We start from the raw sequence: 25,247 nt of genomic DNA, 5'->3' as shown, positions 1-25,247 counted from the left end.
TGGAAATATATGGAAAAGATCCTGGGGTTATAAGATGGAAAATATCTCATTGGTACGAGACCTTTTGAGTAAAGCTCAAAAATAAAACCATGAGGGCGTGGGCCCAAAGTGGACAATATCGTACTGTTGTGGAGATATATATGGATTCCATCGGATCTAACATGTTAGACATCGTACTTATTGATACTTCACTTTATTACTTAATTGTCCATAACAAAATTTATAGAAAATTTATGTATGATGGTTATATGAGTGTGTTTCTTTTATTAAAAATAGAGTTATGATCATCTTAGAGTTGTCCAAAATTAGAAGTAGTTTCAAACTAAAGAAAATACTTTTTCAAATGTCTTGGTAGTAGAGTGACGAATAAGAGCATGTTAAAATATGACTTTCCTATTTCACATCTTAGTAACTTAGTTAAGTTCACCATGTTTCTATATTGTTATGTGAAGTGGTTATGATCAAATTACATGTGACTCAAAGATGAGTGGAAAACAATTTTGTAAAAGGTTGGCTATATGAATGGATGATGATGCTTTGTATTGCTTTCTGATGGTCCTAGCACCTTTGCCATCATGTTTCTAAAATCTTCATAGTCAAATTCATTGTGGTGCATATTCTGAATAAGAATCATCTCTAACCATATTTGTTTTATAATAATCTTAAAGCATAAAAATATTACAAGTAATAAAGATGCCTCAATATTAAAATTTAACAACTATCATGTATGAAAACTTATAGAATATGCAAACTAATCCAAATAAATTTATAGCATAGCATAGAAGATATTCTATCTTATTCTAACAAGTATATATATACAATAAGCTATCTTATAACATCAAATGTAGTATGATAAAATATATATGTATATAACAATAGAATTGATAAGATCTCACCTTGCCTTAGAATGTCAAGGACTTGATCAAATTCTATTGATCAATAATGAAATAAGATAATTGCAGAAATAAAATTCAAACTGAACATTCCTAAGGCAAAGACTTAGTTTTGTCATGAAAATTATTTTGACCTTCTAACCCAAGAAGAAAAGTAGAACTTTAACAGTAGGAAGATAGAAAGCACTTTGGAGAGATTGTTTGAATGTCTTTGTATCAAATAACTTTTAGATAGATTCAAATGATAACACCTCCATTGAAGTGAGACATTCGCATTGAAATAAACATCATGCCACTTCAAAATGGTACAACAAACAAAGGGGAAAAAGGGAGACAACCATTACATTTAATTTTAAATGGTCAATAAGAACAAAAAAACCAAATAAAAACACCTATTCCAATTTTGGGATTTTGTTCGCGTTTAATCAAATGTGGGGTTTCCTCTAGTGAATTTGCCTTTCTACAAGAATATGAACCACTGAGTATTTAACTATATAATTTGTGTATAAATATATATCATAACAGTTAAACTTTGAGTATCACGGCAAAAAAAAGCTTGACAACTTTTTTAAGGGGAACATATCTAGTCTATTCATGGTGAAGTAATCACGTCAAACATGCAAGATTATTTTTAAAAGAATAAAAGTCGCTTTCTTAACAGATAGTGAACCCTAGCTAGCTCATTGTTAATGGACATCTACATTTCTGACTGACGTCCTCAACTATGTGACATGACCATATTTATTGGTTTGTTAAAGTTTGCTAAACAACCCCTCGGATGTATAATGTAGTTCAAGGACCATGAATAGCAGTGGACTCAATTTGACGTGCATCAAACCGTACTTAAAGAACTAGTGAAACTACCACTATGCATTTTTTAAACTTTCTCACCAATAGATTACAAGATTTTTTTTATATATGTTTTGAATATAGATGGTAAAACAATTAAAGAATATCCAAATTTATTGATACTCAATTTGTTTGGCTTTTGGTTTTTTATTTCACTTGGATAATTAAGTACGTCCAATTATATTATTTAATGCCAATAATTGTTTACAGGATACAGATCTCACATGTAACCGCACGGACCTGGTGTGCTTAATTGATACCAATACTTAGTCAAGCATATATAGGAAGAGAGCTGGAAAGTTGGCTCAACTGCAGAGTTCCGTGATAGCATGAAGCAGCAGAACAACTAAGTACAATATGGAGAAAGCTATAGTACATAGATTTATTCAGTACCTGGCATGCAAACACTAGGAAAGGAAATCAAGACAAACTTATCTAAAGTACGAGATGAAGGTTTCAACTCCTTGAAAGGAAATCAGATATCGTTTAATAAAAGTCTCCATATGTCTTGTTCTTGAAAACTGATGTCTTCCATGCTATTGTTTTCTCCAGTAAAGCTGTCATAAATTGGAACCATGCCAAAGTAACCTTCTTCAGCTGTAAACCCTAAGTGGACGCTGCACTGAGCAGAACTTCCTTCTTGATCCCTTAATTCAGTCAGGTGTAAGTCAACCTTGGCGGCGCCAATAGTCGGAGCAATATTTGATGAAGGTACACAGCATTTTGAACTTTTCTTCTGCGTTGTCGTATTCCTTGCTCTTTCCCTAGCTTGGGCCCTTGACTCCTTTGAAATTAGCATCTCGTAATTGGATGCATCAATATGATTGTTATCACTGTGCTCGTTGTTGTTATTATTATAAATCACCCTGGCAGGCTCAATGGCAACTTGCCACTGCATCTTCTCGATGCTTTCGGAAGGGTATGATAAAGTGGTGGCGATCGCCTTACCTTTGCAATCATTGTTGCCGATGATAAACGGAGAAGTAGTACTAGTGTTCAGCTCTTGGATGGCATGCTTGGACATAGTGAGCAGCCACTGGACAGTTTTGCTGCCATGCTCGAAGCCAAGCATCTCCTGGAGATCAAAGAAGTTGCGAGCCACCTCACGCGAAAGCCGAATCCGGCGATCTCTGGGCCCCTTGGCTGTCACTATCTTGCTATGCCGATCTTTTCTTGGACCTCTTACCTTGTCAGGTCTCCTCCTCATCATCGATTCAGGGCTGGTATAATTGCGCACAACAAGTAGAGGATCTAATTGGGGAACCATGGTGGTTGCTGTAGCATCAAATGGGAGGATATCAATGCACGGAGAGATAGCAACGAACGATGAGTTGCTTATCGAAGGAAAAGGGCCGGTTTCGATTAGGTCAGTGCTATTGAAAGGGATGCTGAGAGTGTGAGGACTAAGGTTAGGGTTTGGGTTAGCGAATGGGAACATATCTCTATGTAAATGTTGGCAAGAGATGGCAAACAGATCTTTGCACCTGCTAGGGAAATGTATCTGAAAGAAGGGGATCCATCTAATTAAATTGGGGAAGACAGATCTGAGAACTTCAACTTGGTTGAAGAAGTTCAACAAGTAGCATAATGAATGTGGACGGACAGACCATGAAAAGAGAGATTTCAGTACTAGGAAAACAAAGATGAAAGCATAGGAAGAAAGTTGAGAGGAAGGGGATGGGATTACTGACGAGAGGACTAGAGCTGTGGTTGGCCATAGTGGAGGCAAACAGGAGATCTATTTATCAGAGCCTAGCTTGATGATGATGCAGCATTCCACTAGAATTTATATCATGCCAGATTTTTTTAAAACAAAGTATGTTACCATAAAATACAGACAATGAATGAATTAAGTCACTGCGTAGGGCCCGGAAAGATAAAGTCTCTGATCCAAAATGTGTGATGTTGATATTTCAGGTTCGGATGTATCCCCCATGCTGTGGATTAGGGTTTATGATTTCATTATCATGGTTAACTTCAGCTTCTACGGTGCTCTTCTCATTTTGCCCTCTCTGGTGTATAGTGATCAGTACTCGGAGCTGCAGCCAGGGGTGAGTATTCGGTTAAAATCGAATCGAACCGAACCGAATAAACCGAAAATCGAATTAACCGAATTGTTTTGACCAAACCGAACCGACCGAATTTTGCTACGATAACCGAATAAACCGAACCGATAAAAAATCGGTTAATTCGGTTTTTAACCGAATTAACCGAATTACCCGATTTTTTGCACGAATTACCTGTAATCTATGGTGCAAAATCAGCTTTTAATCAGAAAAGAAGTCCTTTAAATTAGAAATCAAGCGACGGCGCTGAGCGAGAATAAGGGGAAGAACCGAAGAGAGCGAGAACAAGGGAAGAACCAAAGAGGAAGCAGCGGCGTAAGCAATCGAAACTTACAGATGGGTTTTCTTCTTCCGGATCGCGCCCCCAATCTGGGTTTTCTTCTTCCGGATCGCGCCCCCAATCGAGCTGCTGCCTCACCCTCGATTGCTGCCGGCGTCGCGTAGTTCTTCCACCCTTCGCCGGCGACCACACTACCTCGTGGACGGGGCGATTTGGCTGCGGCTCGTCGCAATCGGAGGAGACAGAAGAGGAAGCATTCTTTGAAAGGGATCCCAGTAGCTGAGCCCGCGAAGTCCAGTTCCTAATTCATATTTCTGTAAATAAGAGGAGCGAAGGACAGTGACTATGAGAGCTTTCTAATAATCATTGGAATGCTGGGTAGTATGAGCGCCAACAGACCCGTGACGCAGCCCATCTTAGCGAATGCTATCTTAAACCATCCTCCTTCTTCCAAGGCAGCGCGAGCGGCGTAAGCAATCGAAACTGTTTTCTTCTTCCGGATCGCGCCCCCAATCGAGCTGCTGCCAACGCCGAATCAAGCCCCTTGCTCACCTCGATTGCTGCCGGCGTCGCGTAGTCCTTCCACCCTTCGCTGGCGACCACACTACCTCGTGGACGGGGCGATTTGGCTGCGGCTCGTCGCAATCGGAGGAGACAGAAGAGGAAGCAATCTGTGGAGAGTCGCGGCGGCGAAATCGCGACTGAGGGAATCGCGATAAAGAGAGGAAGTCGCAACAGAGGGAAGTGAGGGAATCGCGGCGGTAGGGTTTTTTTACTGCACGAGGCCCCGAACCGATTAAAATAAGATTAGTTCGGTTTAATCGGGTAAACCGAACCGAAATTTTTAAAAACCGAACCCGAACCGATTAAATCGAAAAAACCGATTTTTTTATTAAATAAAACCGAAATTCCGAATAAACCGAACCGAATTAAAAATTCGGTTCGATTTAATCGGTTTATTCGGTTTAACCGAAATTTTGCTCAGCCCTAGCTGCAGCGCCCTCTGGAACTATATTTGCTTGTCCTTGTCCTTGTCATAATCTTTGCAGTAAGAAACCCATCCTTTAAATTTTGACTTCCCTCCTTACAGTCAGTCAATGCAAGAAAAGACTTAGGAGGATCCAAATAATAATAATAATAATATTATTAATTATTTTTAAAATTTTCAGTATTTAGAGTACTTTTAAAAAGTTTTATTTTTTTATATTTTAGGATTTTAAGTTCATTTAGGATTTCGAGTCCGTTAAAATTTTTTTCTGCTATTAGAATTTTTTCTTTCTTTTACAAGTTAAAATTTTGGGTCTAATAAGCATCTTGTTAGTTAATATTTTAAGAAAAAATTTTTGGTTTAATAATATTTTTGACAGTGCCGTTTATTTTCCATCTCCTGGAATTCTTTTGAATTAACGAGTTTTAGACGATTGATTTCCGACGTTCGCAGTCGATCAACGGAATCAATATTGCTCGAAAGATAATCACTATCTCGCCTAGCGTCAGTTGACATTAGAGCTCTTAGATCCGATGGATCGTCATCGTGGTCGTGATAGGTAGGTTCCGACTGAGGAAGTCTTACATCGTGATCCTAGCACCCAAGATGAGATTCTTGATCTACAGAGACAAGTTACAAAATTATCCTAGCATCTAAGAGCGTAAGATATAAAAGATCGTAAATTCTCTTATCCTAATTCTTTTACTTTTAAAAATTTTTATCACAATCATGAAAATTATGGTGGAAAAAAGTAGTATGAAGATATTGGATTTTCAGTTGATCTTCTTGAATGTATTGGGACTGAGGAATTTGTTGATTGGCTTAATGAAGTGAAGAGAATTTTTTATTATGAGGAAGTACCCGATTGTGTAAAAATCAAATTGGTCATCATCAAATTCATTAACCGAGCATCAACATGGTGGGAGCGGTTGCAATCCTCACGAGACAGACAAGGCAAAGTCAAGATCACTGATTGAGAAAAGATGATTAAGAAGAAGATGAAGATTCACTTTCTTTCTTTCGGCTACACTCAGACTGTGTTTCAACGATGTCAAACGTTGAGGCAGAATATAAGATCGATCGATAATTACACGGAGAAGTTTTACTAGTTGATTGAAGAAGACGACGACAAAATCGATATATTTGATGATCTAGTTTATGATGATGTTGACGAAGAGGAGATTGACCTAGATGAAGTGTTGATTGAAGACCAGAAATCCACTTTAATTTGTCCAACGGTAATCAATAACCTGATTTATCTATCGATGAAGTCCCAATCTCCATCATCTTGCCTTGCATTAACTCGACACCCCAATTTATTCATTATGACAAAGATGAACCCGAGTCAATTGACGAGCCAATATATGATGAGGATGAAGTTGTTGATGAAATAGTTGGTGATCCAATTCTTTGTCTCAGCACTAATGTTGACGGGCCGGGTTGCTCGATCAAGTCCTTGCCAATGCTTCCGAATGCGCTGACATGCCATTGCACAGGAGGCTTCTCCTTCAAAGAAAGCATCAAGTCTTGTCCAGAACTTTGTCGACCATTCACATGATTTAACTTCAACAGACATGATGTCGTGTCAAACAGATTTATCTAAGGACATAGAAAATACAGATATTTTGATTATATTAGAAGGGCATGAGCAAATGCAAATAGAGATTTCAACTAATAGAACCAAAGAAATAGTAGATGATTATGATTTGAATGAAGACACTCTTGTGGATGAAGGAAATCAAGGGAAGTCAGTTATCACTTCAACAATATCCCCCCTATTCGGTGCATATGTCTTACTAATCTTTTTTTCTCAAATTACATGTCAACTAATTTGTCAGTTTTAGTTAATGTAGCTGCTCTAATTTCTTTTTTGACCTCCTGCGAAAGGATCTTGGAAAGCAGAGCTCCAAGCCTCAATCGTTGGGATGCTTTGGAGGTGGGTAGCGGCTCATTGGATCTACTACGACTGGCTCTAATAATCATGGGGAAGGTAGCGGTGACAAAGACAGTGGTGAGCGTTGTGGCTATATGCGTGGTGGTGTTATTCATTGTGTTGGTGCAGGGAGCACCAGACGATCGAACCTTAGTTTTGATAATGACACTAGATTCAAGTTAAGTGTATTGCTGAGCTGACATTGTTAATCCAAGTGTGCAAGGAGCACAGGTTTGAGCTAAGTCCTAGTTGAGGCTAGGCAAAAGACTAAGTCCTAGTTGAGACTAGGCACTTGATAGTCCTGATCTGGAGGGTCAGGTTGAAGACTTGGCAGAGTCAAGGCACTAGGTGAAAAGTCCATGCAAGGTCAGGAGGACCAAGGGGCGTGGAAAAAATTCAGTCATGTACGACCAGGAGGACCGGAGGATATGGTGAAGTCTGGGCGGTTAGGAGAATCGCAGTAGCAAATCCTGGAAGCTGAGGACAGAGCCAAGCAAAAGTCCAACGAGTCAGGAGGACTTGGTTGACACAAGGTAAATTCTCCTGAGTGGAGTGGGTCAAAACGCGTTCCCAAGAGAAACAGTAGACGTTGATCTAACCCAGGATCTCACTGGAGACTTGAAGTTAAGACCAAGAGACAGTTCTAGGAACTGACTCTCCAAACCCTTACTTTGCATGTTATTTTGCTAACTCTTGATGTAGGGTTAAAGAAATTGAACACTTAGACTCCGAGCAAAAAATTCCAGATTTTCAGTGTTGGAGTCAACTTGAGTGAAACTCAAGTCGACCTGAGTCTGGTCAACCGCAACGGAAGTCGACGTAATTCAGATTTTCTCCACGTCGGACTCAAGTCAACTTGAGATGGGACTAGAGTCGACTTGAGCACAGATAACACAGCAGAAAGGCAAAGGTTATTGGAAGGTGCCACGTTGTACTAGAGTCGACTTGAGTGTGGACTCGAGTCAACCTGAGGACAAAGTCACTATAAAGAAAATGGATCTACGATGAGCTGAAGTCGACTTGAGTTTGAGTCAAGTTGACTTGAGAACTGTATAAAAGAAGATCTCAACCAGAGGTTCAAGGCTACTTTTTCTACTACATATACGAGCACTCTGTCAAGACGACAGCACCCTAAGCAACTCCAAGCAACCCTAAAGCCGCCGCAACTCCGAATTCGCAAGGAAACGACGATCAAGCATACTTCGGCCTCTTTCTTTGGTAACAAGTTTAGGTTTCATTGTGAATTGCTTTACTAGCTTGTTATTGAATTGTGTTTTGTATCGTTTGACTTGTGTTCGTAAGGAACAAGTCTATTAGTGGATTGCCCGTCGGAAACGGTCCTAAACCATGGACCTTGGAGTAGCAGCCTTGGGTTGTGAACCAAGTAAAACAACTTTGTCTTTGTGTTTGTGTGTTTCAATTTACTTTCGCTTACGTACTCGTACTCGCTTTCGCAAGTTTTAAACTCGTTAATCAAAAATTGGTTGAAAAGCGACAATGCACTATTCATCCCCCCTCTAGTGCGTTCTATCGATCCTACACATTGTGCATCATCATATGCATGTTTGGACTGGTGGTCGTGGATCGCTATAGTGATTAAGGAGCTTGCGGAGTAGGCCACTTTACCTATTTGGAATTGCAACAAGTAGTGGATGCGATGATAATAGAGATGACGGTGGATTCTACAGAATTAATGTCAAAGGATCTTCCTCTTTGACAACCACCTGATACTACTTTAAACTCGAGGATGAATTTTTTCAACTTGAGGCGATTGATATACGAGGATCCAAATATTTTTATTACTATTTTTTTATCAATTTTATTTTTAGTAATTTTTAAATTTTTTTGTATTTAGAGTAATTTTGAAAAGTTTTATTTTTGTATATTTTAGGATTTTAAGTTTATTTAGGATTTTGAGTTCGTTAAGAAATTTTTCTTTCTATTAGGATTTTTTCTTTCTTTTACAAGTTAGGATTTTGGGTCTATATAAGCATCTTGTTAGTTAATATTTAGGGAGAAATTTTTAGTTTAATAATATTTTCAGCAGTGTCGTTTATTTTCTATCTCCTGGAATTATTTCAAATTAACAGACTTTAGACGATTGATTTTTGATGTTCACAGTCAATCAATAGAATCAATATTGCCCGGAGGATAATTGTTATCTCACCCATCACTTAAATAGTGAGGTTTACATACTAAGAAAAATAATAGATTCTGCATGGACGATGAAAATTTTACATTTAATTTATGTCAAATTGAAACTCATGGAAGACCGATCACCTTAGAAAAATCAAACCAATACTGAGGCAAATTGTATATACTAACTAGAATTGGTCACATAAAGTATAAGGTTGAAGTGTGCTTGAATGGATTGAAACTATGCTTGCATAAACCCACCCAACCATTGTTCTTTTTATGAAGTAAATGATGTTGGACAATCTTATTCTTTAATATTGTTGCCGGACGCAATAATAAAATTATAAATGAAATGTTGAATACAAAAGATCTAGACTTATTTGATTTGTCAAGATGGACAAATGTCAGTCAAGTATCCAACTACCGAGTGGCTCAAGTAGGCCAAATGTTGAGCGACCCAAGTAGACCGAGTGCTGAGCTACTGAGTGAGCCGAATATGGAGGGTTGCTAGTACTGTCGAGATCTATGTTAAACATTATTTCTTCAAAACAGATTCATCTCGTCAGGTGATACTTAGAGGTTTCATAGGATGTTTGTTTTTCATAATACGACTTAACCATGTTCGCAACCAAGCAATAGTTGTATATGACGAATTGAGTATATACTCGAACACTATCATCGAGAAGCAAAGGAAGATGATGAGTAGAAAGGAACGTAGAGGAGTTGATTTCTAATGAATGAATCAATTATTCAATCTACTCTGGCCAAGAGGAGCCTCCTTTTATAAGCTCCGAACTTTGGCAATCATTAACTCATCAATTAATGGTCATTACTTGACCATTATTTCTCTCTGTTGACTGGGTCAAAATGTCAACAGTTGACCATCAATGGTCTACCATTACTGTCTAGATGGTTATAGCTGCATTGGGCAACCTCCCTTAGCCAACTTGGGTTTTCACCTAGCGCACCACATGGCTTAGTCGTGATTGGCAGCACGGTTGTGGCTGCCCAAACCCTAACCTAATTTAGTGCAAAACGATGATTTTCATGAAAAAAAATAATGGTGGTTACTGCTGTTCTTCATGTTCTTCATAAAAAAAATGAAAAACTTGAAAACATAACTATCCTAGGGTTGTCTTTTCAAGATTTTTGACAAACAAAAACTTGTTTTGCATTAGGAAAATCGAATCTAGCATAGAAACAATGAAATCGATGAAAACCCTAACTTTATCACTATTGAAACATGAAACAACCATGGCTCTGATACCACTTATTTGGAATTAAGTTTTCCTAAACCACATGAATTATAGAACATGTATGAACTCATATAAAAGAAAACAAAACAACAAGGATCTAGTTACATCGAAATCTACAACAAGAAATAAATATAAAGGTAAGATGATGGACCTGATTACAGCGGAAAAGCCATCCTCTTTATCTGTGTCATCCACTAACTTGAGAATCCTATGGAGAAGAGAAGTTAGCAAAAGAGTTGGTCTTCCGAAGGAACTAGGTTGACGACTCTATAGTCTCTTCACCGATGGAGAGCGAAGAGATTTATCAGAATCCCTAATTCAACAGGGACCATATCATATATATGTTATTAGCCCATTAATGATAACGGTACGGGTTAATGGGTTCTACACATGAACCACACATCCAATAACTCAAACCCTCAATAAATATAAGTTAGACCACTTAACGGATTTGGTTCTCTTAATGGCACATACTCCGCATGTCACAAATAACATGCAAGTCCACCAAATAGAGATAAAATCCAACAATCTTCCACTTGAGCTATATTAATTTGTATACAACATATGATTAAACCTTAGTTGATGTCAACAATAATACCAAACTTTATGAGTATAAATACCCCTAAAAAATAATCCTGTCCATTAACTCCATTGATATAGGACTAACGAGGTCATAATTATTAGAATATGATTATAACAAGCTCTACAATAATCACAATATCAATGTTATTAATGATATAAATTAAGATGTAGATGTGTAGTATAGAAATTACATGAAATATGATTTGTACATGAAATATGATTTGTAGATTTAAATTTTCAACTAGTTGTCCTAATGACTCAAAAGAATCCTAATCATATTTGCAAGCACTTTATATTAAACTACATCAATAAATCATGATCTAAACCTCATGATTCCAAGAGGAATCTTATATCATATTTACAAGTACTATATGCTAAACTATATTAATAAATTATGATAACTTTATTTTAGATTTTTTAAAAAATACATATGAATGTTTGAACTTAAGTACATACTCCATATATAAAAATAAAATATTTGTGTCTATTAACAAATATAGAGCACCAAAGATAAATATAAATTCTTATTAAATGAGTATTTCCTCTAATGGAAGAACTCCCATATCCATAATATGCGCATAAAATACCTTAAGCACCAAGTCCTTGGTGAGTAGATCTGTCAATATGGAATTTGTGTTGATGTGCTCTATCATCACCTAATGACTCTGAACTTTTTTTAACCGCTAGAAACTTGATGTCGATGTGCTTTGATTTCTATAAACTGTTGTTGTTCTTGGTATAAAGTTTTGTGGCTTTATTATTACAATTTATTTTTAATATCATATCGATGCCATCAACGATTTACAATGTTGTGATGAAGTTTTGTAGTCAAATTCCATGAGTGGATGCTTCATAGCAAGCAATCAAATCTGCCTCCATATTAGAAGTGACTATTAGCGTCTATTTGATGCTTTTCCATGATATAACCCCTTTAACAAGCATGAAGATGTATCATGACGTGGACCTCTTGCTATCCAAGTATCTAGCAAAGTCAGAGTCTGAATATCCAATCACCTCCAGGTGATCTGACCTTCGATAAGTGAGCATGTATCCTTTTATTTTTTTGCAAATACTGCATCACTCTTTTCACCGCTTTCCAATGTATTAGTCTTGGTTACTTAAGTATATGCCTAACACCCCCACTATGTATGTAATATTCGGATGCGATTAAAATTGTACATACATGAGACTTCTCACAATTGACACATAAGAAAATTATTACATCTCCTTTATTTCAAGTTCAAGTCATGGACGCTGCTGCAAATTGAATTTGTCACCTCTAGACACTTGTGTGTCACCAGGTGCATAGTTTTGTATGTCATACCGTTTGAGCACCTTTTCAATATAGATCTTTTGTGAAAGTCCAGGAATACCTTTTGAACGATGGCGACGTATTTGTATGCCTAAGACAAAGGATATTTCACCAAGATATTTCATTTCAAAATTACCTAATAGATATGACTTAGTTTCTTGTAGTAGCCCTTTATTATTATTTGTCAGTAATATATCATCTATATACGGAACAATTATAATAAATTTGCTTTTATTGAACTTGATATATATGTGTTGATTAACAGAGTTCTCTATAAAATCGAATGAAATAACCACCTGATCAAATTTTGGTACCATTGATAGGATACCTGTTTTAAACCATAGATGAACTTTTTAAATCTACATACTAGGCGCTTTGAGTCCTCAAACTCAAAGTTCTCCAGTTGCACAATATATATAGACTCCTCAATGTCACCATTAAGGAATGCAGTCTTTATATCCATCTGGTGTAGCTCTAAATCAAAATGAGCTATAAGTGTCATAATTACCCTGAGGGAGTCTTTTGTTGACACATGCGAAAAAGTTTCCTTGTGATCAATTTGTTCATTTTGAGTGAATCCCTTGACAACAAGGTGAGCCTTGTATTTTCGACATTGCCCTTCAAATCTTGTTTGATTTTAAATATCCATTTACAATCAATGAGTTTCATACCTTCAAGTAATTCAATAAGTTTTCAAACGTCGTTGTCTACTATATACTTTAACTCATCTTTCATGGCTTCGATCCACCTCTTGGTATTAGAGTGTTGTTTGACTTCTTGAAAAGATGTAGGATCACTTTCCAATCTAATGTCAAAATCATGCTCTTTGAGATAAACATAATCACTAGAAGCCATGGGTCTTCGTTGCCTTGTGGATTGTCATAAAGGCACTTGCGATTGAGGTGGTTGAGGTATTTGCTCATCAATATGAGGTAATATCTCAATCTTAATTGAGGTTCCTCCAATTGCATTAGAGATGATACCGGTATATCTTGGTTCATATATAACTCTCACTAGATGTGCACCATAATGTAGGGTATGGGCATCATATCACTACTTATTGCACTTATAGTGACCATAGAAGGATTGCCGATGCTTTCCTCAAAAGGTACGTCTCTAACCTTAGTGCTCCCGCTATCCTCAATAAAATTGATATTTTTCATCTTAAAAAGGACCTATTTAAGGGGTCATAAAATTTATAGCCCCTAGTCTTATCAAGGTATCCCCCAAAATGACATCTCATTGTTCTTGAGTTTAGTTTCTTTTCATTACACCTAACATTAGCTAGACAATATCAGATGCATAAATGTGTAATGCTTGACATCATACCCATCCACATCTCGTATGGGGTTTTAGTCATTGCCTTACTGGGCACTTTGTTAAGTAGGTAAATTACAGTCATTAGTATCTCACCCCACAAAGACTCTGCTATAATTTCATTGTCAATAGTATGAGTTAAGGTGTTTAATTTATACAACTTATTAATCAAAGAATCATTGCCAATGAACACTAAATTTAGAAAAATATTAAAAAATTTCATTTCTAAATGAATAACAATAATCAGATTTGTCCAAATAAGAAACAGAAATTAAGTTCCATCTAAAAGACAGTACATAAAATGTATTATTCAAATTCAGAAAGGCAATAGTTCCTAAATAAAGCCTAAAAACACTTATGGACTCTACTTTAGTCTTCTTGTCATTTCCCATATATGTATCTTTCACCATCAAGCGGTAGTCGATTCATGAGATAATCTTACATAGTGATACTTATGTGAGTAGTAGCACTAGTATCTATCCACTAAATATCATTAGACACAATAGCTAAGTTACGTTGACTTTACTTTCGAATGATAAAGTTAAGAAGTTTACCTTTCTTAGCACACCAGTTGGAATATTTGGGGCAATTCTTCTTCATGTGGCCTTCTTCTTGGAGAAGAAACAAGGAGAATCCTTATATTGCTTTTTTTTTTGCTCTTTATGCCTATAAACCCTATAATCTGTAGTTTGTTTACCTTTGGTTTTTGTTATTGGTCCTCTTTTTTTTGCTACTCAAACCTTAATGAGTGGATGTTAAATGAACACTTTTAGATGTATCTCGCCTCAGTCTCTCTTCTTCTTGCACACATTGAGCAATAAACTCATTTAATGTCCATTGTTCCTTTTGAGTATTATAAGATATCTTAAAAGGACTAAACTATGTAGACAGAGACATTAAAACAAATGTCACTAGCATATTCTCTTTCATTTCGAGTTGCATGCCTTTAGACTCATGGCGAGATTAGATTTCCATAATGTAGTCTCGTATGTTACTCTTTCCAGTATACCTCATGAATATCAACTCCGAGAGAAGTGTGGTTGTCTTGACCTTTTCGTTTGATGCACAAATTGATTTACTAATTTCATTAGGAAAGATCTTGCATCCTCCTCTTCAGTTATTAAGACCTTTAGTGGTCTCGGAATTGAGAGCTTCATGATGCTCAGACTCATGCGATAGATCACTCCCACTTATCAAAGTCAACCCTCTACTCTACAGTGCTAGCACTAGTCATGGGTGCAAGACGATTGTGTCTTAATGCATAGTCCAAGTCCATGCATCTCAAGGATATGTAACATATTCTTTCCATTGGGCAAAGTTTGATCCATTTAATATGGAGATGTTATTAATGTTAGCAACTAGATATTACATTGGAAATGAAAAGAGAAAACTATCGCAAGCTCATGACTAAAGCCAAGAACATTAAGAGATATATGTAAGAAATTATGTTAAAAAAACCATGCATATGGATGGGCTCTTAATGAGATACTGATGCAAGATGATTTGAAGATTGTATTATTATTATTTATAATTTTTAGAGTTTTTTTATATTTAGAGGACATCTTAGGACTCTTCCCAGTCCATATAATATATGGTATTTTTATGACGATTTTAGATGAAACTCGGTTAAGTGTGAAAATAACCATCTCTAGATCAAATCCCTAGAAGGAAGTAGGAAGATTCGTCTGACTCATCATCGATCATACATATCTAATAAGTATGATTCCTCCTCTCGGATACACCATTCCACTATGGTGTTCAAGGTTAAGTGAGTTAAGATATGATCTCACACTCAGTTAGATGGTCACGAAACTCTTAACTAAGGTATTCACCACTTTGATCTGATCGAAGTATCTTAATACTTTTGCTAAGTTATACTTCATTCTTAAATTCCTTAAAATTTTCAAAGGATTCTGGCTTGTGTTCCATGAGATACACATAGCCGTATCTACTGACATCATCAGTAAAAGTAATGAAGTACTGGTAGCTTCCTCTAGCTACTACATTGAAAGGGTCACATACATCAGTATGTATGAATCATAACAAGTCCGTCACTCTTTCACTGTGTCCATTAAAAGAAATTTTTGTCATCTTGTATAGAAGACAAGATTCGTATGCCTCATATGATTCAAAATCAAATGATTCCAAAAGTCCATCCTTTTGGAGCTATGATATGCAACTCATTGATGTGACCCAAGTGACAATGCCAAAGATATATTTAGTTCAAATTATTAAGTTTGAACCGTTTGGTATTTATGTTATAGATTGAATTTTCAAAGTCTAGAATATAGAGTTCATTCATCAGAGGTGCACTACAATAGAACATATCATTTAAAAGTTTAAAACAACATTTATCTTTAATTATAAATGAAAAACCTTTCTTGTCCAAATAAGAAACGAAAATAATATTCTTAGTTAAAACAGTCATAAAATAACACTCTTCTAGTTCTAAAACAAGCCCTGTGGGCAAAGATAAGGAATATATTCTTATGGCTATAGTAGCAATTCTTGCGTCATTGCCTACTCATAGGTCCATTTCGCTCTTTGTCAATGTTCTAGTCCTTCTTAGGCCCTGCACATTGGTACAAATGTGAGATGCACAATCGGTATCTAATACCCATAAAGAAGAAATAGAAAGATTGACTTCTATAACATATATACCTGAGGCAGAATTCTTACTTCGTTTTTTCTTAACTTCATCTAGGTAGAGTTTGTAGTTCCTCTTCCAATGTTTGATCTCACCACAGTGGAAGCAGGTCCCTGCCTTAGACACCATGCCTTTGGATTTTAGTGTAGTAGTCTTGGTCTTGCCTTTGGCTTGGGTCTACACTTACTTTTGGGCTTCCATTTAACTTTGCCCTTTTGTACCATTAGTACGGTACTAGACTTAGTCTTCTTGAGATTGAGTTCAGCAGTTCTTAACATACTGAGCATCTCAGGTAATGACTTGTCAATTTCATTCATGTTATAGTTCATGATAAATTGACTATACCCTTCTGGCAACAATTGTAGAATAAGGTTAGTAGCTAATTCTTAGCCCAATGGAAATCTTAATCTTTCAAGATTCTCAACATACCCAATCATTTTGAGTACATGAGTTCCTACAGGAATTCCTTCTTTCATCTTACATGCAAATAGTATCTTAGACACCTCAAAGCGCGCGTGCCTATCTTGCCCTTGATATAGTTGTTTAAGATGCTCAACCATATCGTGAGCATCCATGTTCTCATGTTGCTTCTAAAGCTCAGAGTTCATGGTGGCAAGCAATAAGGCATTACACATCTAGTGCATTATCTTGATGCTTCTTGTAAGCATCTTCCGCAAAAGTAGTGGTAGTGGTAGTGGTGGGTACTTCAGGAATGAGTTGTTCTAGGACGTACAGTTTTCATTCTTGCTTGATAACGATTCTCAAGTTTCTATACCAGTCTAGGAAATTAGCTCCATTGAGCTTGTCCTTCTCAAGGACAGATCACATAGAGAGAGTATTGGACGTATTTGACGACATGGTGATTTACAATAATAAAATATAAAAATAAGTATCATATCTAAATCATTTAATTAGGCCTTTAATTAAATAATGCTCCCACTAAATTATAGAGCTTTGGTAGGGGTAAGTTATGAATGTAGGCAACCGCAATTCACCCACACTACTAGCTTCAAACCCAATAGCGACAATATTCTCATGAGATAAGATTCATATTATACCTCATCTTGAATTAGTTTTGGCTAATTGCCCAAAACTTAGTATAATTTAGGTAGGCAACGTTTACCAATTACATCTTATGCAACTTTTGTATAGTTGGGTGAACAAGACTATTTTTTTTGTTTGCCTAACTTTTGAGATATACCTCTATATTCTCAATCCAATTAAGGTAACTTAGTTAAGTCTCATCCAAAATTCAATAGTCAGACATCACAATTGTCTAGTCGCACTCTATCAAGATAAATCGAGTCACATTGCTTTGGTAACCCCAACCACAATTGATCAAAATAGTAATGAGTACTAAACTTTGGTAGGCATATTGAGTCAACTTAATTACGATAAAATACTAACTAAACATGCATCACATATAATAATAGTATATGTCCACATCTAAACATAAACATGACATGGTTAAGACCCATCTACTACGATCTTCTCAAGCCAATAAGAAGATCGAAAGATCAATATAGGGATAGTATCTTCTCCAAGTGCTTCCTTTGGTCGTCCTGTGTCATCGACATCCTTCTTGTAACTTTATCATCCAGTAGACTAGCACTCCTTATTTTGTACATTACAAATTAATGAAAACTCGAGTTACATTCGAATCTAATCTTATTTTACAACTAGAAATATAGAGGTAAAGACACGACACATAGGTCATATTATGAATTACATTATGCACACACACACACAAATCCAATCTCATTGGGTAAGGAGCCATAATCATGCACCATGGCATACAACATCCACAATAGATCTATGACATGATTTACTATAATTGCAAATATGACTTATGAGTCAAAACCTCACGGCGGTCCCGCTGGTCCATCAAGATGAACCCGAGACCCTTCACAATTCGTTGATGCATCCTTGCGATAAAAATTGCACAATCTGTTCACAATAATTCGTGAAACTTTTTCACAATCTATTCCCACCAAATTGACGCAACCACATCAATCATCATGAAGACCTTAGGTTATGATAATTTGTCGAATGCAATCGGATTATAGCACGCATTCATAATATGTATGAAGATGCTACAATCCTTTAGTTTGATCAACACAAACTGTTGCATACTAGACAAACTGCTTAAACGATCATGTAACTCATAATAAAACATATGTTCAATTCTATATCACATATACACACTAAGCTTTGCACAATCTTTTGCAAGTAGCTTTGCTACCATTGTTGGGATCTCTTATGTGAAAAATAACAATATACACAGTGAAAAATAGGATCCCTTTCAATGATTCATGCAAAAAATTTGTATAAAGTTCTAACTAAAAGCTATATCTTTGTTGCATGCCCTTAGCGTATCTCGCTAGTCCTTGGTTCGCCGGATCTCTACACGATCAGAATGGATGTGCTTCTAATAGTATCCACACGAACACGATCTCGATCTCGGAGATGAATCGCCTTAGTTGTGCTAGCAACTTGAAATGGTTCACAAGACAAGAGGACCAAAAACACGCCTTGTGTGTTTCGGCCAAGAAGAAGGAGAGGAGGAAGAAGAGGGATGATGAACACTCTCTTTATTTGAAATTGCAAGAAGCCTTTTTGTATTCATCCAATGAATACAAAGGGTCTTTGCCGCCTGAACTTCCCCTCCTCTTAATGCCCATGAATCACAATGGATACCAAAAACTCTTGGTATTCTTTTTGGCTCTTCATCTTCTATTCATCCAATGAATAGAATGCTTTTGGCCTTTCTCTTTAATAATGTTTCATTAAACCTTTTAATGAACATTATCCATTATTAAGTGGTTGAATCTAATCTAAATGAGTCTAACTCGGATTAGACTCAATCCCATAATCCAATTGGATTCATTTGAGTTTAACTCAATTAATCCAATTTTGAATCACATTTTAGTTAAACTAAAATTAAATTATCTCTGAATATCGTGTTCTTTGTGTGTTGCCCAATAGGTTTTCATAACATTAGCAATGTATCTAAACCGCTTTAGACACATAAATAATGAGCGGTATCTAGCAATGTATCATTGCTACCCAAGTGACGAGAAAGTCATGATCGGACCTAACCTTTCCATATCTATTATAATGTATGACGTTGTCTTTCTATCCTCGAAATCGAGATTGATCAATGAGGCATAGACCGTGTTATCCTCTTATCAATCTTTGTGTTTCTTGATCTCCAAGTAGACTTACTCATGCAAATGAACTCAATATCTCATATTGACTCATTTAAGCATGACCATGTGTTCTAATAGTCCTTACTCGATCAAGAGGCCCATAGATATCACTCCCGTCATATGGAAGGGATAGATCTCATCTACATTACTCACATCCCTCCGTATAATTATATTCATTGTACCTAATGATCGACTTTATAGTCCACCCTGTTACGGGTGACATTTGACGATACCAAAGTATACAACTCCTTATGTAGAGAACTGTAGCGACTTTAGGTCTAAGGACTATTATACCAATAATCACTATGAGAAAGTTTATGACACTCATATAACGATCCATGAAACTTTCTCATGGTGGGTCAATTTAGTATTTATTCTCTAATATATACTCATATATCAACGTGATATCCTATATTCATGACTTGTGAGATCAAATTATTAATTGACCTACATGCTAGTCTCAACGCATTAATATTGTCCTTGTATATTAATACTTAACCAAGAATAGTTAAGAGTAATGTTCTCTATATCATCTCACTATCAATTCAACCATTTGATATGATACAGATTAGAATCTACAACCCAAAGACATTATAATATTTATTCATTTGACACAAACATATAAATATAATAACTAAAACTTTATCTTTATTAATAAAATATGATACAAAAATTTCCTAGTCAATCATCTCATGATTGGCTTTAGGGCTAATACTAACAAAAATAATTTTTTGTTTGTCAAAAATCATGAAAAGAAAAACCTAGGGTAGTGATGTTTTCAAGTTTTTCATATTTTTCACAAAGAACATGAAGAACATCGATAATTATGGTCATTTTATAGATGAAAACCATCGTTTTACACCAAATTAGGGTTAGGGTTTGGGCGGCCACGACCATGTGGCACGTTGGGCGGAAAAGATGCTCCATAGCCGTGTCGCATAACACGGCTAGGTCATGTTGCATGCTGAGAAGTCAAGCATGGTAATATCAATTGACACGGCTAGGTCGTGTCAAGCACTGTACTCACCCAACATGGTCGCATGCTCAACACATCAACATGATCGTGCCACCCAACGGAGACGGATCTAATCGTGGGCTATACTGGGCTGTAGCCCAGCCCTCTTTTCTGGAATTTTTTTAGGGTTAATTTTTTTTTGGGTTCGCGAAGATGCGAAGTGCGACAGGCTAGAGCGGAGGCGGAGCGCAACATCGCGTGACGGCGACGAGGAGGAATTCCACTGCGTACGGCGAGTCGGGTAATTTTTTCGTTCTTCTCCTCTTTCCTCTCATAGTTCTGCCACCGGACGGTGAGTCCCGACCACAACCAGTGTGAACGCCGGTCTGCCGCCATTCACACGACCACTTCCGGCCTGCTGCCGCTCACGCAGCTGCTGCCGGCAGCCCGGCCTGCTGCTGCTCGCGCTGCCTGCCGGCCTGCCGCTGCGGACCTGCGGTCTGTGGAACCTATCGGCCTGCCGCCAGCCCGGCACGGCTGTTGCCCTGCTGGCTGCTGCAGCCGGGGACAACTAGCAAGTAGCAACCAATTCATGATGCTTAACAATTGAAAGATAACTAATCATTAGTTTCTTAAACGATCAGAATAACGAGAACGGGCAGTAAAACATTACATTCTGGAGCATATTTTTGCAGAAACTTTGTGCATCCGATAAACCTTTAACTTTAGCAAAGTTCTAAGTATACTTCACTATCATATAGACTTGATTCATGAAATGTATGATAAAAGAAAACGATACCTGATAATGCTCCCAGTGCCAACCGATATCACATCGCGTTTATAATTGTGGGCGAAGGCCCAATAGTGGAAGAACCCCCAAACTAGTTCTGCAAGGCTTTCGTCATTCAGAGTGCCGTAATTATGGAGCTCATCGACTTGATCAAAATAAGCACAATTAGTATCTTCCACTGTCAACTGATAAGTTAGCTCCATTTCCTAATAAATGATGGAAGAAGTTTCAACAGTTCAACTCTGGATCTTATTCATATTTCAACAGTCTTTTAATATCATCAAGATAGCAGAAGTTTCAATTTGCTGCACCCTGTTCTTATTATGCCCTTTTTTCTGATCTCTATGTCGTTCCCTCTAGAATGCTGGTAGTGGTATACTCAACTGAATCTTTCTGGCTGCCTTGCTAAATTTTATGTCTTGCTTTAGAACAATATAGCTAATACTCCTTGTCATAATAAACACAGATTCTAAACTTTTGTTGCACTTGATCAAGGATTTGCCATATAGGCAAGTATTCAAATGTTTTGACAGGATTGTAGTGATGTTGACACATGCTGTGCCATAGTTTGCTAATTGCAATTAAACTTGTTATGTACTCTCTTCATGGTATTTATCTTATGAATTTTTTAATTAATTCTTCATGTAGGTTCAGTGAATGTCCTGCGCATTTGTGTGGTTTGAATGATTGCTAGGGATTTGCCACATATGCAATCTAGGTATTTGAAGATGCAGTCAGATGTATTTCATTTTTACATTTTTTTCTAGCGAATGCTTTTTACAATGAATCATTTTTTCCATTTGGAAGATATTTTTGCTTCACGTATGCACACTCTCATTTGATTCTTTCATACTGCTTTGTAAAAGGATGCAGCGTAAAATTACTACCTTTGTTTAATTGCAGCAACAGATTCTGATGATAAAAAACGTCTAAGAATTTAGAATTACTACCTCAACTCCAAGGCTGTGTTTACCGTCTTGAGGGGAAAAGAAAGGAAGCGAAAAGAAGCCAAAAGAAAGGTAATGAAAAGAAATCACTTCCACTCTGCTTAGTTTATCACTTTATATCGCTTCTTGGAAGGAAGAGGAAAGACAAAGTGTAACTACCATTTCCTTAATTTATATTCACACTACAATTTTCTTAGTATAATATATAATTCATTATATTAAGTCAAGCCCCCCCTAACTCTAATTTTTGGATCCGTCCCTGCCACCCAACATGATCTTATCAATTGACACAACCAAGCCATGTCAGGTACTGATAGCGTCGTTATCACTCCACCATTTGTGTTTCCACTGAGGACCACTTGAGAATTATTAGTGGAGTAGATTACTTTTGTTCGATTCAGTTTCCTAGGATTTTTCTTAAGTCTATTTATACACGTGCTACTAAATTTAAAGAAAATAATTGACCCAAAAGAAAATTATTTTTAGACCAGATATATGTTTAAGGGTAGCTTACAACTAACAAATAAATTTTTTGTTGTTTAAATTATATGCATAATATGTCAACCCAAAGGAAGATATATTAGGTGGTTGATTAAGGTCGTGTGAGCTATGAACTTATAAATAGCTCATATAATGTGTCAATTATACACATAATATACCGACACAAAGGAAAACACATTGTGTGGCCAACTAAGATTTGAACTATAATTAAGATTATCGCTAATAAATTACATTTTAGTTTAAAAATTAAAATGTAATATTATATTTGGTATCTAACATCGGGCAAGATAGCGATTATCCTATGAGCAATATTGAATCCGTTGGTTCGACTGCGAACGCCGAAAATAATCTTCTAAAACTTGTTGATTCAAAAGAATACCAGGAGATATGAAAATAAATGGCACTGTCGAAAAATATTATTAAATTAAAAACTTCTTTTTTTTAAACATCAACTCATAAGATGTTTTATAGATCCAAACCCTAAGAAAGATTCATAGTAAAAAAAAAAATTTAACAGACTCGAAATCCTAAAAATCCTAAACGGACTTCAAATATAAAATCCTAAAAAACATTCTTAACATACTCACAATCTTAAAAATCCTAAAATAAAAAATAAAAAATTTCAAAACTAATAGAAATTTTATAAACTACTCTAAATATAAAAAACTCTAAAAATTATAAAACATAATAATAAAATCTTTGAATCATCCTGCATTAGTCGCCGCAAGTTGAAAAGAACTCGTTCTCGAGTTTAGAGTTGTGTCAGGTGGTCGTCCAGGAAGAAAATCATCTAGCACCAAATTAATAAAATTTATTAGTAGTTGCTAGACTTTAGAAATCTTCGTCAATCCACTAACGAGTATGATATCAGGAGGTCATGAGTTGATCATCTTTCTTGTCAGTAGTCTCAATCATCCTTTTTCAAGACCTAAAAGGAAGGCTGGTAACCTCGAGTTCTTCTCGTCACAGCTCGAAGGGGAATATAGTTGTATCGAAAGACATAAACTAATCGTGTTGTTGGATGCTCCTACATCATACACTCCAGGTTAAAAAGAACTCATCCTCGAGTTCAGGATAGTGCCTTTAAAATAAAAAATCCTTAAGTATTGATGAATCAAAAGTCGTCGCGTAAGTGGCAGAATGGGAGGAAAATCCTCTAATATTAACTCAGTTAAATCTCTGAGTGGTTGTTGTACTTCTGATGGAAACATACACTACATCCTCAGATAACCTGCCATCTAGAATCTCACAATCATCACCATAAAATACCTCATCATATACTGGCTCGTCGGTTGACTCGGTCTCGTCTTCGTCATAAATTGGATCACTGACTATTTTGATCTTGTCATCCATATCTTTCTCAAAAAAATTTTATCCAAGTAAAAAGAAAAGAACTTACAACCTTTAAGATTTTGGGCACTACAATTACAGTGTGAGGCTTCCTCAGCCGAAACCTGTCTATTACGATCTTGACCACGTACCTCACGATATTCAAGATCTTTCACCGCTAGATGCTGGATTAACTCCATAACTTGTCTCTGTAGATCTTCAAGTATCTTGTCTCGGGTGCTACGATCATAGTGCGAGGCTTCCTCAGCCAGAACCTGCCTATCACAACCACGATCACGACCACTATCCATGGGATCTAAGAGCTCTGATACCAACTAGCGTGGACATGATAGCGATTATCCTGCGAGCAATATTGAATCCATTGGTTCAACTGCAATTCAAAAGAATACTAAGAGATAGGGAAATAAACGACACTGTCGAAAAATATTATTAAATCAAAAACTTCTTCCTTTATAAACATCAACTCATAAGATGTTTATATAGAACCAAACCCTAAGAAAAATTTCTAATAAAAAGGAAAATTTCTTAACAGACTCGAAATCCTAAAAATTTTAAACGGACTTTAAATATAAAATCCTAAAAAAAATTCTTAATGACTCAAAATCCTAAAAATCCTAAATGGACTTAAAAATCCTAAAATAAAAAAATAAAAAATTTTAAAACTAATAGAAATTTTTAAAACTATCTTTTATAAAAAATTAAGGTTGTGAGGTTTACGTTCGATGTCAAGTCTCAGATAAATTAGGACCCAAATCTGATAAGTACTATCTTGTAGGATATCCCAAAGAAATGAAGTGATATTACTTTTACAATTCCATGCAAGGCAAAATGTTTGTCGCTAGAAATGACATTTTTCTAAAATGAGAGTTTATTTCTAGAAGAATTAGTGGGAGTAAAATCTATCTTGAAGAAATTCAAGATGCAAAAAATAGTACTGAGACCTTGATGGAAATTGAACATGCACCACCAAGTGTTGTAGATCATGAGTTTGCTACCCAAGAAATTATGGAGTAACAACCTATTCAAGTAGACCAAGCTCTACACAGATCTGATAGGATACGTCGTCAACCTTAGAGATATTCATTTCTCTTGTCTGACCATGATGATGTTATGCTTGTTGATTTGAACGAGTCTACATTTTATCAGGAAGCTGTGATGAACCCAAATTCTGAGAAATGGCTAGAGGTCATGAGGTCCGAAATGAAATCCATGTATACTAACCAAGTATGGACTTTG

General features: G+C 36.4%; 1 protein-coding gene and 1 long non-coding RNA gene across 4 annotated transcripts in view; both read left to right on the top strand.

Moving 5' to 3' along the window:
- The window catches only part of LOC141833423 (uncharacterized), a 30,452-nt gene extending 28,067 nt beyond the window's left edge, over window positions 1-2,385 (top strand). Inside the window, exons 2-3 of one of the 2 annotated variants that reach the window (XR_012602205.1) lie at window positions 1,953-2,182; window positions 2,295-2,385. This is a non-coding gene — a long non-coding RNA (uncharacterized LOC141833423). Of the gene's footprint in view, window positions 1-1,952; window positions 2,196-2,294 lie in introns of both variants that reach the window. The other variant, XR_012602206.1, reaches the window with a different exon arrangement.
- The window catches only part of LOC141833422 (uncharacterized), a 132,461-nt gene that overhangs the window by 90,612 nt on the left and 16,602 nt on the right, over window positions 1-25,247 (top strand). For both annotated transcript variants that reach the window (XM_074720858.1, XM_074720857.1), the window contains exons 10-11: window positions 21,862-21,931; window positions 22,117-22,232. In XM_074720858.1, the coding sequence (XP_074576959.1) occupies window positions 21,862-21,870 (9 nt within the window). In that variant the 3' untranslated portion in view covers window positions 21,871-21,931; window positions 22,117-22,232. The remainder of the gene's footprint in view (window positions 1-21,861; window positions 21,932-22,116; window positions 22,233-25,247) is intronic.

The sequence above is a fragment of the Curcuma longa genome, chromosome 8 (genome assembly GCF_044706935.1).
Source record: "Curcuma longa cultivar G26 ecotype Majalengka, Jawa Barat chromosome 8, ITB_CL_G26_1.1, whole genome shotgun sequence".
In the NCBI taxonomy this organism is placed as follows: Eukaryota; Viridiplantae; Streptophyta; class Magnoliopsida; order Zingiberales; family Zingiberaceae; genus Curcuma; species Curcuma longa.
The sequence above is the reverse complement of the archived record's forward strand: the minus strand, read 5'-3'. Positions and strand labels throughout refer to the sequence as shown.